At 37.5% G+C, this 14863-nt stretch overlaps 3 protein-coding genes across 3 annotated transcripts; 1 reads left to right on the top strand and 2 right to left on the bottom strand.

Annotated features, from left to right (window-relative positions):
• Window positions 1–1956: 1956 nt before the first annotated feature.
• LOC136236778 (acid-sensing ion channel 1C-like) lies at window positions 1957–3687 on the bottom strand. Its single transcript, XM_066027014.1, has one exon. It carries the CDS (start codon window positions 3685–3687, stop codon window positions 1957–1959), a length of 1731 nt encoding a protein of 576 aa, XP_065883086.1.
• A 57-nt stretch (window positions 3688–3744) lies between these two features.
• On the bottom strand, window positions 3745–11938 carry LOC136269208 (pleckstrin homology domain-containing family D member 1-like). Its single transcript, XM_066064712.1, has 15 exons — window positions 11456–11938; window positions 11307–11400; window positions 10422–10511; window positions 10299–10375; window positions 10032–10176; window positions 9889–9983; window positions 9748–9841; window positions 4967–5092; window positions 4695–4820; window positions 4591–4646; window positions 4451–4541; window positions 4354–4395; window positions 4198–4272; window positions 4087–4150; window positions 3745–3969 (listed from the first exon to the last, which is right to left on the bottom strand). The coding sequence occupies exons 1-15, from the start codon at window positions 11557–11559 to the stop codon at window positions 3830–3832; spliced, it is 1419 nt and encodes a 472-aa protein (XP_065920784.1). The 5' UTR covers window positions 11560–11938; the 3' UTR covers window positions 3745–3829.
• A 348-nt stretch (window positions 11939–12286) lies between these two features.
• Window positions 12287–14230, top strand: LOC136269202 (acid-sensing ion channel 2-like). Its single transcript, XM_066064704.1, has one exon. The coding sequence runs from the start codon at window positions 12514–12516 to the stop codon at window positions 14134–14136; it is 1623 nt and encodes a 540-aa protein (XP_065920776.1). The 5' UTR covers window positions 12287–12513; the 3' UTR covers window positions 14137–14230.
• Window positions 14231–14863: the final 633 nt, after the last annotated feature.

Genomic DNA, 14863 nt, shown 5'->3' with positions numbered 1-14863 from the left:
GTGTAAAAATTACTAATGGGCGAGTAATTCATAGAATTTCATGGTTAATCTAAATGATCATAACTTTGAAATGCAATCACCTATTTACTTCAAATAAAAGCTGAGTAGTTTGTTTTAGCGGTACCTTTACTTTGAAACTGTGCAAAATGATGCCTCAGGGAGATAAAGACAAAAATGATGAATTTTCAATACAAAAATGGCTGTAAAGGTCACCAAAGGTCAAATATGCGATGGCTCTATATCTAAAAAATTATGTCACAAGGAGTACAACTTATATGGAAAGTTTTAAAATTGTATCAAAAATTACACAACTATCGCATTATGCGGTTTATGCCACTCTACTAAATAATTTTTGGTTACTGATAAGTGCTATTGTGAGCACATAGTGTATTATTGGAAAGCTAGTGAGTTTCTGATGTTGTTTAGTGCCAAAAAGCATGGATGACTACATAGTTTGAATCCATTCCAACCTTGGGCTGGATTACAAGCAGTGGATCTCTTTGGTGAACGAGAAACATTAATAGAACAGGAGTCCCACTCATCTGACAATCTGTTATTAATGTGTGTCACAGTGCAACATATGGAAAATTTGTACTGTTGCAGTTGATGGCTAAATTAGTGTTATGACCACAAGCATGATACACCCAGCCTGCAAAAAGTCTATAAAAGCCTTCAAGATTTGGTGGCTGCATGCATGCTCAGAGAAAATGAGGGTCTGCAACATTTCAAATCTAATCTTCTACACGATTTGAATCTTGATGAATCCCAGTAAAATCACATCTTTCATCTATGCTAAATCTAAAAGAAAAGACAATTTGAAGTTAATGGGCTCCTGATCAGTATTAAATAATAGATTTTAAATTATAATAAATAATAACCGCCCACCCGCATGGTATTTTTTGCCTGACTAGGAAACAAACAATTTACAACTGTTGGCCTTATGTAAAATTGCAATATAATTTTGGTTTTGTAGCTAGCTATATGTTGAAATCCCTCAATTAAATGATTGCCCAGAAGGGCCAACTGTTGCCCCTCACATGAATATGTATGGGACAACTACAAACTTCATATCTTATGACACATATATTATGCTATTCTTATATTGTCACCTACATATTGATGCAAAATTCAGGCTGCTAGGGGTAACAGTTATTAATATACATTAATTATGAAATTTGGAAAGAGTGGAAATGGAAACTGGAAACGGAAAGTGGCAATGCAAACCGTATATAAAACCTGCTATGATATCTATGGGAGTCTGCTTTTTAGCTCTTTCCATATATGGCTCAATATAAGTGTCTTACTTCAGTTTGCTTTCAGTATTTCTCCCTGTAACCGGTTACAATTTAAAGGTTACAAGATTACAGACATCTTAAACCCTCATCCATTCTTCTAACCAATCAGATATAGTCAATCTCACTACTGCTCATTGTCATGATTTGATTCTGAGTCATACAATTTACCATCTTCCAATCCAATTATTATTATCATAAGGGAATCTAACAACTGATATAACGACAAAGGTGGCATTCATACAAGGACATTTTATATGGTGTAGACTGTAGCTAGCTACTTTTTAAAAGCAAAATTCAAGCTTAAACTTAACTGCATCATTCAATTCCATGCATCTTTGCCTTTGAGGAGCTATGCAATTGCGGCAAGTTATCATATCAGTTTATTTTAAGCTGGAGTGATAGATGGTCTATAATTTAGGAGTATTGCAGCTGTAGTCATATTATAGCCTCCAATGTGCTGACACGTACATGGTCTGTAAACCTTCCAAAGGTCAGTTTAGTGGTTTTGCAACTACTTTATGTGAAATTATAAGCTAACTGTGCTCTGTGAAGAGATTATAGCATTCAATAATCAACAGGGAATTTGTAGCTATTACTGTTCACTACAAAAAACTGCATACGGGGAAATATATTATTCACCACAAAAAGTACAAACATTCAATTATTCTTCTCGTACAGGGTAAAGAGTTGCAAGACACAATTCAAACAGTTCAAAGAAAGTCAACAGTCCAGCACCGGTGAATAGACCAAGGTGACCCCCAAGATCAGCTATATACTGAAAGGTTGAGTACTCTTCTTTCTCAGTCACTTCTGTGTACTCCAACTGGTCAAAGTAAACTACGAGGCTGATTACATCACTTCGAATAGTACTAGTAACGGGACCAAAATATTCATATTGGATAGCTGGAAAGTAGGACTGTGAAATTCTAGTGTCATATCTTTTCTGGTTACATTCTAAAGGACACACACAGAGCTTGTTCTTGATATGAGCAAAATGGTCTGTAACATTTAGTAGACACTCAAACAACATGTTCAAGTCACACACACTAATATTTCCTGGTAGATAATCAGCTTTACATCCACACATCTTATTTTGATATATGGCTTCACATTCATCAAAACATCTTTGGCGAGTGTAACGGTTAATCCGTTGAGGACAATTCATTGTATTCACAACTTTCTCAGTACTAGAGTTTGTCATATTCATATCATTATCTTCAGTAGAACTAGTTGTTATAGGCGGTTGAATGTAAAGATCATTAATTGGTCCATCCTCACATTGACCATAAGGTGGTTCCATTAGTTTAGTATTAGTTTGTGATATTGCTACCTGTGTTTCAAATCCTGGTGGTATTGAGAAGCCATGAAACTCTCCAGAATAAGGATACTCGTCTTGTGGATGGATAAACACTTGAAAACCAGCTGTGTGGCTGGTAAAGTATAAATACCGAAACTGCCAAACATCCAGTATCAATTCCAGCCCATGTGAACGTCCTGCACTGGAAATATTCCATGCACCATCCAGGTTGAATGTAGAGCACAAGCCAAAAGCTGTCACTGCTTCAGTGAAATTGTCTATGTAACATTTCCTGCCATCAAACCGGCATTGATAGAGGCTGTCACTAAACGGAGGGGCATGTTCACCCAGTACTGTCTTAATAGTGTAAGAACTGTTGAACGTTTGTGTTGATATGTTAAAATCTCTGTCTAAAAGTTCAAGGATAGTTTCAGTGCTCAGTTGAATTAAACGGTCCTTACGATAAAACTCATACCGAACAGCCACTTCTACTTCAATGGGATACTGTGAATAATCCTTCATAACGTATGGGTTATGATTGCAGATGGTCACAGCTGGAAATTGCAGGGTACCAGGAAACTGTATCGCTTCTGAGAAGATCGTTTCTCTATCAAAATATTGAAAGCTAATAACTGCCATGGCGACACTCATAAACGACAACGCGGTAACGATCAGGATAAACCAGTACAGGGTCCTGTATATGGAACGACCAGCTGTTAAATGAGGTACTCCATGGAACGAGGTGTTTCTTCCCACGTAGTGCAAACTCCTCCATAGGTGGAAGCGGAAACTTCTTGCCAATCTCTCTTCCTTTTTTGTGAAAATGGGTTCATCCATGTGTGAGCTGTAGAGAAGACGTCTTGAGGTGTACAGATGTCGTCTTGATAGCGGTAAATAGCTTCTGGAGCCCATGAAGCTGGTTTCATTGCTACCAACCTTGTTCGGCAGGTTGGAGCCTGGGACCTGAATACTTGTAATATTAGTCTCAGACATGGACATTTTTCGAGTTGATGGTCCCAGCGGCTTTAGTTTCACGTTCTCAGCTGGCAACCTGCGCACAAACAGCAATTCTGGACTCGTCGCCTCACTCGCCATTTCTCATAGGTCGGTGTACAATACAATAGGGGAAAAAAGGCAGGGCTGCACCTGAAATATTTGTGGTAATTTCATTATTTTCACATGTGCGTGTATAATTAACACTCCTCCACAAATAAACGCAACAATATATATTATTCGCCTAGTTGTTAGTTCCATTATGATCGGTGACTGAATTCTCACGGGCTCTCTCATACGAGACACGAGCTCTCACAGCGTCACGCATGATGTCAATCTTTTGTGCTTCATAAGATGCTTCCGCAACACAATCTTCAAAGAAGTCTGAATGACAAAAAGACATAGGTGATTAAGAGATGGCCATTACTGAGCTTTTGAAAGACATTGTTTCTTTAATTAACCACAATACATTAAAAAGACATTGTTTCTTTTCAAACTGACTTTTTAAATTGGTGACATCGGCTTCTATCTCAATATCAATCTTAATGCCACTATCACGAAGTGCCTAAAACAAGGAGCATAAAGAGCTCAGAATGATTATACGATGTAAACCTTGTCTAATCTTTTTAGAGAGTCTTCAGCATGCCTTAGCCTTTTCTCAGTCTTTTTTCTCTTTGCCCTTTCTTCCTGAAAGTCAACAATATACAAACAAGTGCAAATAATAGATTTGGTATATACATGACAAGTACAAATAAAGGATGACATTACCTCAACTTGGTGCAAGGTCTTCTCCTTTTCACGCAAAACATTCTACAAGGTCAAATAATAAATACTTAAGAAAATAAAAATTAATTGTAAGCAATACCTCCAAATCCATTTCCAGCAGTTTGGCCTGCTCTGTTGCCCGTTTCTTTTCATCTTCAAGCAGAATAGAAACTTTCTCCTTTTCTTCTAACCTATTGGCAGATTGTGGTTGATAAAACATTAATACAATATGGGACTAACATTGAAGTGACTGTCTCTTTTTCTTTTTCCAGTTGTTCTGACTTCTGAGCTAATCCCTAGAAGAAAGCACATGAAATTAATTATGTCTTTGGTGTGTTTCATACTTCTAGTCCAGTTTTGAGCTCAGTAGTGGCCATCTCTAAACGTTTCTTCTCTTCCTCCAGTTGCTTAGCGATTCTCTCACGCTCTGCAAGTGCTGCTGCTGTCATTGCTTTTTCCTCCGACAATGCCTACATGTATACAGATCAAACAATATAATATTATTTGTAACAGACTAATCAGTATGCATGCTGTATTAGAATGAATGGTGTGAAGTGATAAATGAGACATGGATAGAAAGTCACGCACACACACACATGTCTTAAGTAGTACATACCTCCAAACCAGTCTGAAGAATAACTGTGGTCTCCGATAATCTCTTGTTCTCTTGCTGCAGTTGTAGTGTTTGGTGTTCTCTCTCCTGCAGCTCTTCAGCAGCTTTTTGTTTCTCCTCTTCAACAAACTATAAACAATATTATCACTTTGATAAAATATTCATGGATGGCTTATGACTGGTTTTTTATAGTACAGGGGATTTGTGAAAAAATGTATAAAAACATATTTTGGTGTATGAATTCAAAGAGGAAAGTGTGCTTTATTTTCCTTTGTAGGCACTTTGTGTGAACATGACACAACTGTAGACACAACCCACAGAGACACTGGAATGACCACAATTACCCCCACTACAATAGCTGTCAACAATGTTGTGGTACCATAGAAATTAGCTAACAACAAATATATGGTTTGGCTCTCTATAAACTATTAATGGCTACACTCACAAATCTTTGTAATTTTAATACAATAATTAATAATTATATGACTAGCAAATTCTCGGTTAGATTTTTTCTTATTCTTCAGTAGTCACTTGGTAATGACACCTTTGACCTTGCTGCATTGCTGGCCACATTTGTGAGCAGCGATCAGATAGCTGTGCAAACTGTCCATATTACTAAACTGAATTAATAGCAAACCCTCAGAGTGGTTATCCTCATCCTTCAATCCTGGGTCTCAAATTAGTAATTGCTAGTAGGTACGTACCAGCATTCTTACTGTCATCGTGGCATTCCATGGCCAGGTCGTGATAAACTGTACTAATATATTCTTCTTGATTTCAACTCCTACAATAAATCACTAAAAGCACCGCTTGTACAACTACAGAATATATATAGCACTCACGCATGGTCTCGTGCTATATTTGTCTCATATTTGTCTCTCAACTACACCCTTGTGCTATATTTTCTGTATTGCATTCTTCACAGTGTTTTAACTGGTATGAAACTTGGTGTGTTAACATGTACTTTAAATTTTGGACTATACTGGCATCTCAGATTTGACATGTTTGTACTGAAAATCTATCCTTTTTGTCTCTATATTCCTCAAATTACATAAAAATAAAAGTTCTCATGCTATGAAACAGTTTGGCTTTTGTTTTAAGCCAATAGCATGTTTCATTATGAAGATACAACTGTGGTCAGACAGGCTAGCAGACCAAAATTCTTGTTTTGGCAACTTTAAATAAAATTCAATATCCAACCCCATGTGTTTTTATTTTTAATGCTGTAATTGATGTTAGATGGATATTACCAAGGATGGCTGCAGAAATTTTGGTGACAGGTTTCCAAATTTTCTCACACTCGGTGGGTCTGGTCTCTGCAAATTATGTGTTGGGAGATAAAATCTGGTGACAATTTTCACCGAAAATCTTTAAAGCAACATATATAATAATGTTAGGAATTGATGGATTGATTGACATAGGCTGATTGTATGCATGCTTGTTTCTGCTGGTATAGCATCAGAAAGAGATAAGAGGTGGAGTTTATGTGAAGTTTGAAGCATACAACAGACACATACATGCATGCCATCCTGGCGGCATGCCCCCAGGAAAAATTTCAGGTCTTAAACACTCTGGGATGGGGTTATCGATAATTTTTACTGTGTTGTTACAGGTAAACTAAATAACTTTTAAAAATACAAATATGACTGTTCTATTAGGAAAGTTGACAGCTCTAATAGAGTATTTCAATCTAAACCCTTTGATACCTTTGCAATTTTAATTGCCTGAATATACTTGACCAGTTTCTAGAAACCTTAGAAACCCCCCTAGATCCGCCCCTGAATTTCGTAAAGGTGATTTTCTATGGGATATTTCTTTTAGAGGCAGTACTTTGGGCAGTGCCCATAATTCTACTAAACAGTACTACCATACAGTTCAATTAATTACTTTAGTACTGTGATTGGTTTTCTATGGAAACAGATAGGTTTGGTAATACTCTTGGTGCAGTGTATACCATACCATGTCTAAATGAAAAAAATATGATGAATGGAAAAATAAGCCTTAGTATATTCCAATCAAATGAGTAGGCAGGTAAATTCACTTGTGGATATAAAAACAGATGCAAGGCTAGAGGCCAAACGAAGCAGTACACAGCCATCATTTCACACCACAATAACAAACTCACGGGTGGCATGTGCCTTTTCTGGTGCTGATGAGTGTGTGCCTTCTGCACTTTGCCATTCTTTTTACAAATACAGTACATGGTCGTCTTCTACTTCATGTAAGGAAACTATACCAAGGCATTGATTTTCTATATTGACACTTTCTTAAAGGAGCACAGTTAGATGCACAAAACTATTTGAAGCACTTAAGAGGGAGTGGATACGTGTAGCTGCACTTATAAAATGATTGCATATACCATACCCTTAAACGATCAGAACATGCTGTCACGTCCTGATTAGAGCTGGTTGACCACCACCCTTAATGACCTAGCTGCAATCAGTAAGCAAGACATAACATTGAATTACGCCACGCTAGTTTAATAACTGTTTTTTTTTTTTTTTTTTTTGTTATATATGATATACATGTGTGGCTGTGACTGCTTTATTAGAGTATCTTGATCTTGCTCCTGAATAGATTAAAGGGTTAGTCTATGTGGGAAATCAATTTTCCCTACTTGGTGGTAAATCTCAGGTTTTCAAAACACCATTACCCTTATTTATGCAAGAGTTTAGCTACACAAATACTCCTGCTGCTACAGGTATATACAGAAGCAGTCCAGTGAATATCGGAAGCTCCGGTATGATATGCCAATATGTTTAGAAACAAAAAGAATAGTGGTGCCAAGCAGCATCATCAACCAACAGCTCCTCCACCTGATGGTAGGGGCTGCTGCTGCTGCTACACACACATAGTACACTTGATCTGAAGTTAATAACAGTTTCTGTTCTATTATTAATTGTTGAGAGTACTTTTACATAAATTATACCAGTTCTAAAGACCTGCAGAAGTCTTTATATTTGGTGCTAAGGCACTACACTACAGGCATAATACAATGAGATAAACTTGTGTGATAAAATGCAGAGGAGGCCCTGACAAGAGAGTGACTATAGTTGGTTTTGCACTAGTAGTATAGCTTAGTTTTATTAACGCAATGGACGTTTTCACAAAATTAAGATTACGAAGTCTAGGTTTCCGTGGTGACAAATAGGCTATGATAATATTCTTCAAGGAGTATATGCCTACAAAACCACATACCATGTCTAAATTAAAGATAAAGTAGTGAAAACAAGCCATATTTCATTTGTATACGTGGGCGAGTAATTTAATACTATTTTGTGGATATAGTAACAACCATAACTTTTGAAACATGCTATGACTTGAAACAAAAATCAATGAGAACTTCTATACCCAGTTTTACCAGGCCGTAAAGGTCACCAAAGATCAAATATGAGATGCCCCACCCTATAGCCTCTAAAGACCTGTTCTATGCCAAATTTCACACTTTTTATCATTAAAAGTATAAATTTGGCCAAAAATAGTCCGACTTTTTGTCACACCATAGTCTAACATTACAGCTAAATTATGTAGCCAGAAACAAAGGCATACCTTAGTGTGAGCACTCTAGCATGTAAAGGATATCTGGAATTCCCCAAGGAAAACTCTGAACTGAAGTTGCCGTTTATCACATTAACTCTTGATTATACTTTGACTGTTGCATTAGGGTGACTGCCTTATTAGGGCAACTGTAGGAAACTTCAGATAACTCCTGATAACCACTATACCAGAACCTGTTAGTGTTATTTTAGAAACATATTTATGAGTGGGGGGCAGGGGGATAGCTAAATGCTAAATAAATTTTTAAGGCTACAACATGGAATTTAGTATTTGATGCAGTTAGGGGAGGATTCACTAGTGTGTAAAGTATGCATGCTTCAGCTAGGGGGTCTGAAGGCATGCCCCCCACCCCCTTACCATGATGAAATTAGATCAGGAAACAATTTTAATCAAAAAAACTTTTTATCACTGACATTGCATCTTAAGCAATCAAATATCGGACTGTAAAAAAGAAAAAAAATCTAAGTATCACTGGAGTAGATCTGAAAGTAATTAGTGGACTATTAAATAGAAAATAGCTCACAAGTTTGGGTCTGAGAAATTCTGGTACTTTCAATAGTATAAATTGTTAAATTTCAAGAGAGGGGCAATCTCTTCTCCTAAAAAAAACCCCTGCCTGTTAATTACATGGACATCTACATAATATGGATGCCCCAAGTATGTCTAGTTAGTACATCAACTGCCCCGGATAAACAGGACACAAAACTATTAAACTATCCATTCATTTGTTTTGAAATTCCTGTGGTAACGTGGTCGACTGTTTATACTGCAGAGGTTAATTGAATTAATTATGTGTCTGTGTGGGTTGAGTCACCTTTCCTATAAGAAAAATGGCTGCAAAAGGTTACAAATTTGTGTAGAAATACATGTTTATTACATGGTGCTAAAGTGTGTTTGCAAGGATGCTGCTCTATGGAAAATTAAGCACAGTTGCATGACATTTCAGATATCATATGACTAAAAATGACACTTACTGATAGTTCACTAGCCAAAACATGAAAAGGGTCAAGTTAATGAAGACAACTTTAAGCACAGTTTACCCAGTTTTATGTGAAGACTTAGCTATGCTTGAATGGTACATGTGCACACTTGGGGAAATTATATATATTATACTGTCAAAGCCACCCACATTGAAATGTACACTAGCACCAATCAGTCTCAAGTTTCAGTGGCAGAAGTATAATCAACTGAGTACCCACACAACAAAATAACAAAGGGTTTCTCACTTTAAGATTTGACTGAAGTGACTCAAATGTGCCCTGCAGTTGCGTCCTTTGTTCTTCAATTTGTTTCATGGCAGAGAGAGTTTGATGCAGCTCTCTAACATAGTAACAGTGTAAAAAAAAATTATATCGAAGATAGCTCACGATTCTGTTGTGTCTTTTTCTTCTCTTAAGTTCTTTGCTGCTACCTCAATATTCTTCTTCTCTTCAGCCAGTGCAGCAGCCATTGTTTCTAATTCCTAGGTTATTTCCAATAATCGTTCACCTGATGTAATAAAGAAACAAACTTGTTTCTTTCCTAGTTCACTTTCTAGCTTAGAAGCGGCTTCGTTCAGCTTGTCGATGTAGTCTTGTTTCTCTTGAGCAATCTGCTTACTGTTCTGTTCCAGTTGCAGTATCACTTTCTCTCCCAACTGAGCATTCTTCCAAGTGCTATATACGGTGCAACAGAAGATAAAACATCAGTTACTATACAGCTAGGACATGCAAGAAGGATAAAGCCTGAAAATATAGGGAGTGAGAATCTACACACTCTATACAGTATATGAACTTACACTTTCCCTGACTCTCTCAGAGCTTCTGCCCAGCGCTTGCTTTCCTCAGCATTTTCAGCTCCCAGAAATACTTGTCCCTACATATAACTAGTGATAGCATTCCTAACATCCAAGATGTGACACCTTAAACAATGGATGGCTGATCTTTATAGCAAATTTCTGTGCTCCATCTTCACATTCATCTACCATACACCCTCCAAGAGGGATCACGCCCTATATAATGGAATCTGTTAATGTGGATACTGTATTCCATAGTACATGAACTGTCTGAATTGGGTTCTAAGCAGAGTCAATTATTACTGCCTGACATAGGCCATTTGTCAGGCAAATATCATGCATGGCCGACCATAATGGAACCTGCCTGACAAAATGTCAGATCAAAATAGAAGAAAGTTGAAGAGTTTTTATTGTGAAGTATTGTCAATAATAGCAATTTGATAACAATGATTGTATTATTATAAGTTGATTCACTCTGTTCTATCAATGTATTGTAAGGATTTCCCTATTATGATGAATTGCATATAACAGTAGCATATCAATGTCAGATATTGCTTTAGGTTGCCTGACATTTTCACTGGGATTTGAAGAAAATTATAATTGTCTCTGGTTCTAAGGTGACTGGATTATGCAGGTTTCACTTATGAATAATTGTGATGTTACTGCTGTGTTATTTGTGAACAGGTTTTCATGCACACAGAAGCAATAAAAGCATTTCCTGTGGTTTATGTTTAGAGGTACTATCCTTTCAACTGGTTGAGGGAAAAGCTAGTTGCTTCCTTGTCAGTTGAGACTGATAATTAACTTCTGACTGATTGCATACTAACAATATGCAGTAACTACCAGCATTCGTGTCAAGGGATGTGAGATCTAGAGACTCCAGCTCTCTTTAAGCAGCTAGGAGACAGCCCCAGTTATCCCTCAAGGTACTGGCTACCGACCACAACAATTTTCGCGAGGTCAAAAAACTCATTTTCACTAAGGCAATTAATTTTTGTGATACTATAATACCTTCGGGTGAATGTTGAAATGATGCGAACGATCAAACGCTTTCCCTTCGTTATCAGAGTAGTACATTAGGAACCCTTCCTTGACGATGAAGAACCTGCAGATGGCGGGAAGTCGTAGACGGTCAGACGTACTCACATAAAGACACTAACCTTTTCTGCCATCGTTGTGATTTGTGTCCAAATGGTTTCTTGAACAAAAGTCCAAACATTTGGACCTTCGCATCTATGTCGATCGTGTCTCCCGATTCAGCCATAGTTGTGAGGGGTGTGGCACAATAGATAATATACGAACATGGATTGGAAACGCCCGTATTATTTACGTAGTGACGTCATAAACCATCCTCGTTACGGTGCGCGAAAAGTTTACTTGGTGTCATTCGGTGTCGCCAATGATATTCCCTCCAATGTCCACAACAAGCTGTGTTCTTGTTCAGTACAAAACACTACACAATAAACAATGTAAAAGGAATGTCCACGCCTTGAAACTAGCTTTCAAACAAGCGAGAGAAAGCCAAACAGCCACCCAGTACATTTCAACAAATTTCCCAATGTATTGGCGCACCGTAACTAGGATAGGTAAATTTAGACGTCAAAAAAATTTGACGAATTCAGACTTCAGCAGATTTGACGAATAAAATGTTGACGAAAATGAAGAAATTGTAGGCAAAACCTGTACTTTAAAGGGCGCTTATAAACATTTGACGAATTAAACCGATTCGTCAAATTCGTCAAAATTTTTTGACTTGACGTCAAAATTTCCTTGCGTACGGTACAGATGATTGCGCGATCTTTGCAACAAAAACCGTCAAGCGAAAACCGAAAACGTGATCCATCTGCTTTGAAAAGGTGCCGAAATACGTAACAAGCTCACGTTTCCATTGACTTCCTGTGTAGTCTCGTGCCCAGACCCCACCCAGGTGGGGGTCTGGGCACGAGACTACTTCCTGTGTTGCATAGATTCCGAAATCGTCTGTATTTGCGTTAATTAATTAGAATCGAACTTCGCCCCACAGATTAAAACATCCCAGGTCTATGACCTCACTATAAATCTTTTCCGGTGTAGATGTAGAGATAAAGGAAGTTTCATATGTACGTTCAGTATTCGATGTTAGGGTGTCGCGCAATATATGACTTAAGCACAGTCTAAGTTGTAAACAAGTCCGGATGTGTAATTGCCACTCCCACAAAGATCATCTTTTAAAGCAACTATGAATGGGACTGTTCAGAACGGCAACTATTTACGGTTACCGGAGTTAGGAAGAAAAAATGAAGTAATAGGGAGATTGCTCCGCAGTCACTCAATCTCCATGCCTAACTTGACAATTGATTTTGCTGCAGAACAACCTGACAACTGTGATCATGAGCCTAAAGCAACCTCTTCATTATTCAATAGGATCAAACTACGCTTGCGTTACAAGTTATGGTTCATGGGGACTATGACATCTTTTGATGGAGTGAGGTTTGCAGCTATTGGTTATCCAATGGTGAGAATCATCATGTGGGCAATACTGTTCAGCCTTAGTGTAGCTGCCATGATTTGGAGTATCTATGCCATTACCAGCTTGTATCTGGCTAGAGACACTTTCTTCACTCGGCAAAAACACTTCCCACGGTCTCTTATCTTTCCAGCAGTTACCATTTGTAACCACAATCCTTATTACAATATATCAGTCAATAGTAGTATGTATTTTTCTCTTCCTATTGAAGCACAAGTTGCTATACTGTATGAGTACTACAAGAGAGATCGGTTATTTGAAGCAGACTATGAACGTATCCTAAATATACTGGATGGTCGGTATAACATTTCTCATACAGAATTCAACCAGTCTGTCACCCTTGAAACTATCCTAAGGGAACATGGCCACAAGTTAGAATACGGATTTAAGCGATGTGAATTTGATGGTAAAGAATGTGGAATTGACAACTTCACAGAGGTGGTAACAGCATATGGTCTGTGTTACACATTTAACTTGGATAGCACAAGAAATGTCACTGGTGCTGGAACATCACACTCCTTGTTTCTAATGATTGACATTGAGCAGTATTCCTACATGTACTACACCAGCCACACAGCTGGTTTACAAGTGTTTATCCATCCACAAGATGAGTATCCTTATTCTGGAGAGTTTCATGGCTTCTCAGTACCACCAGGATTTGAAACACAGGTAGCAATATCACTAACTAATACTAAACTAATGGAACCACCTTATGGTCAGTGTGGGGATAGACCAATTAATAATCCTCACATTCTACCTTGTAAGATGTCAGCCAGTTCTACTGAAGATGATGATATGAACACAACAAACTCTACTGATCATGAAGAGACTATGATGGACTGTCCTCCACCCATTAGACGTTACACTCGTCAAAGATGTTTAGATGAATGTGAAGCCATATATCAAAATGAGGCATGTGGATGTAAAGCTGATTACCTACCAGGAGATAATATTAGTGTGTGTGACTTGAACATGTTGTTTGGGTGTCTACTAAATGTCACTGAACAGTTTGCTCAGATCAAGAACAGTCTGTGTGATTGTCCAATAGAATGCAATCGAGTCCAGTACAAAACTAAATTGTCTCAATCTTATTTTCCAGCTTATCAGTACACAACACCACTACAACGGCTGATTAGATATGTCTACCCACCAGAAACAATCAGACAAAATCTGTTGGCCCTTTTGGTCTACTACGATCAGTTGGAATACACAGAAGTGACGGAAGAGGCAGTTTTCAACATGTTTCGTTATATAGCTGACATTGGTAGTTGTGCAGGGTTATTCACCGGAGCAGGAGTTTTAACATTTTTTGAATTATTTGAACTTTGTTTGTAATTGTATGTACATAGTAGTAAGGATGTTTAACATCTGCACTCTAATCTGCACACTCACTGGTGTACATCAGTTATACAGAAGATGTTGCAAGTAATCCAACATTGTAGGTTACATAGTCCATAGCCTAGTACTACAACAATTGATAAGTCCTCTGAGTCAGTTTTGCGAGCAAGTCTATAATGTGTTCACATCAAGCTGATACCTCAAAAACATTTAAAAGCTCATGGATGGAATTACACAAGATCTAGAAATGACTCATTTGTAGTGGTAGTAGTACAGCTTGACACACTAATAATATTTTATTTACAAGCAATTATATAGTTAAAGTTCTTATGCTACAATTCTTCCCAAATTTGTGATCAAATTGTACATGTCTGCTCTCCACACCTGTACTGTCATTGCTATTTATCTAGATAGCTAAAATGTTGCCTTTTAAGAATATCAGTTTTCTTGTTCTCAATGTGAACATACTATATAGATCTGCTGCCATAGACTTTATTCATAAAATTAATTCCTTAAATTTTCCAATGTACTTGTACTTTTACAAAGTATCAAACTCTGTCTAAGGCAGCAAGGTATTGTGGCACTTAAGTGCTCCTGGTGAACAATTAACCTTTGGTTTTCCAGCACCCAGTTCATACATTTTTTGTATGTCCTGTAATCTTTTTTTCTGAGTAGATGGAAAGTTCTTTCTTTAAACTACTGTTATTTTTTAGTAACCTCTAAG

Source organism: Dysidea avara, chromosome 10, assembly GCF_963678975.1.
Source record: "Dysidea avara chromosome 10, odDysAvar1.4, whole genome shotgun sequence".
In the NCBI taxonomy this organism is placed as follows: domain Eukaryota; kingdom Metazoa; phylum Porifera; class Demospongiae; order Dictyoceratida; family Dysideidae; genus Dysidea; species Dysidea avara.
This window is presented reverse-complemented; position numbering and strand designations above follow the sequence as displayed.

Bases quoted from the DNA above. Each gene is read 5' to 3' on its own strand.
- LOC136269202 (XM_066064704.1), top strand. From the start codon at position 12,514: ATGAATGGGACTGTTCAGAACGGCAACTATTTACGGTTACCGGAGTTA.
- LOC136236778 (XM_066027014.1), bottom strand. From the start codon at position 3,687: ATGGCGAGTGAGGCGACGAGTCCAGAATTGCTGTTTGTGCGCAGGTTG.
- LOC136269208 (XM_066064712.1), bottom strand. From the start codon at position 11,559: ATGGCTGAATCGGGAGACACGATCGACATAGATGCGAAGGTCCAAATG. The intron at 4,821-4,966 runs GTATGTACTACT...GTATACATGTAG, and splicing joins TTCTTCAGACTGGTTTGGAG to GCATTGTCGGAGGAAAAAGC. The intron at 4,273-4,353 runs GTAATGTCATCC...GTTGACTTTCAG, and splicing joins AGACCTTGCACCAAGTTGAG to GAAGAAAGGGCAAAGAGAAA.